This window comes from Penaeus monodon, chromosome 6 (genome assembly GCF_015228065.2).
Source record: "Penaeus monodon isolate SGIC_2016 chromosome 6, NSTDA_Pmon_1, whole genome shotgun sequence".
Taxonomy (NCBI): domain Eukaryota; kingdom Metazoa; phylum Arthropoda; class Malacostraca; order Decapoda; family Penaeidae; genus Penaeus; species Penaeus monodon.
The window spans coordinates 30,323,341-30,325,720 of record NC_051391.1 but is presented as its reverse complement, the minus strand read 5'-3'; the positions used below and the strand labels follow the sequence as shown (position 1 = coordinate 30,325,720).

General features: G+C 36.4%; 1 protein-coding gene across 1 annotated transcript in view; it reads right to left on the bottom strand.

Moving 5' to 3' along the window:
- Positions 1 to 611: 611 nt before the first annotated feature.
- LOC119573940 (probable 4-coumarate--CoA ligase 3) overlaps positions 612 to 2,380 on the bottom strand; it is an 18,959-nt gene continuing 17,190 nt past the window's right edge. The window contains 4 exon segments of the mRNA XM_037921039.1: positions 612 to 867; positions 1,026 to 1,174; positions 1,537 to 1,692; positions 1,983 to 2,152. Of these exon segments, the coding sequence (XP_037776967.1) occupies positions 747 to 867; positions 1,026 to 1,174; positions 1,537 to 1,692; positions 1,983 to 2,152 (596 nt within the window). The 3' untranslated portion in view covers positions 612 to 746.

Below are 2,380 nucleotides of genomic sequence, written 5' to 3'. Positions count from 1 at the left end.
TTGTTTAGCGCTTTTTCCCTCTAATTTTCAAGAGGAACGTATCCAGAATTATGACATTTAATCAACACACAATGTGAAACAAGGCAATTTAGAAATCAGCTGAATACTGAATAGCATACACTTTTTCTCTGTTGAAAAGAAATATAGATATTTTTTTTTGTTAATGGTGTCAGCTGCTACAGTGTTTTATTTTTTTTAAAATACATTTTTTGTTTTTTGTTTTTTCTTCAGTACAACAGTACTTCACCGATCCTATTTTCTTTTATGGTACTTAAACGATATTTGTTTTTTGTTAAATTCTAAAAATCAAATACGAATTGAAAATTAAAATTCCATTTATTATTTAATGGAAGGTAGTACTTGTTTATTAACAGTGCATTTTCTAAGTATTGATGAGATATTTTGTTCCAACTTTATCGTTTCATGTTACAATAAATATTGTTGGCGAAAATATGAAGGCGGTTTTCTTTGAGCTGCTGTTTTAGCCAAGGAAAGCTAGGAAATGTCCCACTTTGACAACACAAAAGGAAAGTAAATTAAAAGACAAGTTAAAAAAATTTTTTTTTTTTTGGATAGACTGACTTAATAAAAAGTATGAACAGACAAAAATAGAATTTCAGTAATTTAACGTTCAAGGCATACAGAAAAAATATATATAGTGGAATCGACATTAACCTTAACTGAGTAATCCTGAAACAATAAAAAGCCAGGACTTAACCAAGAAACCAAATCTGCCTCCGGAGACTTCATCTGAGACTCTTGAGTTCTTTCCTGAGAAGTTTTCCCGCCGCAGACCTTGGCAGCTGATCGACGAAGAAAACGCCTCCCGCCAGCCTCTTGTGCGGCGCGACCCTCGGCTCCAGGAACCTTGATCATTGGGGAGGGACGGAATGCTTAGGGAAATTTCGCCTTATCATACATCTCTGATTATGGCGGAATATTTGATATAGTTACACTGTGTGTTGGATTAAAACTGCAAAGAATCTTCCAATATGAATTCAATATATGCGTGGGAAAACGATTACTTGTGAATTTCCTCTTCCGGGATGCGCTTCCTGGTGACGACGAACGCCCTCGGAGCCTCCCCCATCCTGTCGTGCTCCACGCCCACCACGCCTGCGTCCACTACCTCAGGATGTTGTAGAATGACGTCCTCGAGCTCCGAGGGGGACACCTGGTAAGATTTCGCTTGGAGAATACTCGCGAAGTGTGATTTGGATTGTACACGTCATTGGTACGAAATGTGTAAACAAATAAGTAAACAAATAAGCAGATAAATGATTAAACAATACATGCATATTACACACACACTCATATATTATATATGTATTATATATAATATATATATATTATATATATATATATATATATATATATATATATATATATATATATATATATATATATATATATATGTATATGTATATATATTATATATATGTATATGTATACATTCTATAAATATATATATATATATATATATATATGTATATATGTATATATATATATTTGATCTCTCCTTCTCATGGCGCTCACCTGCAAGCCCTTGACCTTAATGAGTTCCTTGGTTCGACCCACGATGCTGAAGAAGCCGTCCTCGTGGTAGCGGCCGACGTCGCCGGAGCGCAGCCAACCCTCCGCGTCGAAGGTCTTGGCGGTGGCGGCGGCGTTGTTGTAGTAACCATCCATAACCTGCAGCAAGAACGCTTAGAAGAACGCCTAGAGGCTAGTAACTGTATGTTTTGTTTCTACCTGGTTTCCCTTTCCCTCTTTCCAGACTGTCTATGTTTATGTATTGGCAGTGTTTAGGTAGTCCTAGAAGTCTGGAAGTGTTCTCTATGCCCGTAGTTGTAAGCAAGTATGCATATAGTATACAGTGTGGGTGTTCTATTATCTAAAGCACTAATTATGAAAAAATGTCAAAGGTTTCAAAATAAACCACTGACATAACCAACATATTGTATTCACAATAGATACTTTACCGACGGGCTTTTGAAACACAGCTCTCCATCCTCAAGCGGGCCGAGCAGTTCCCCCGTGGCTGTATCGATAACCTTGGCCTTCACATTGGGCAGCAGTTTCCCAATGGTTCCCGAACGAGATTCGCCAAACGGAACCATCGTTAAGAAGTTACATTCCGTCATACCGTAACCTGTGATGAATTATCTCCAAGTAATCATTTGCCTATGGTCGTTACTTTCTCCCTATTCTCTCCAAATTTAATGTGTAAGCATTGATCATTTTTATATTTTCTCCCGAGTTCATTTGCATTCTTTACTTTCTTCTTTTACTACATTCATATTTGAACTAATGAATCCTAAACAACCAGTCTCGAAATAATCAAACTTATAAACTTCCAAATCTAAAATTGAAAAATTAT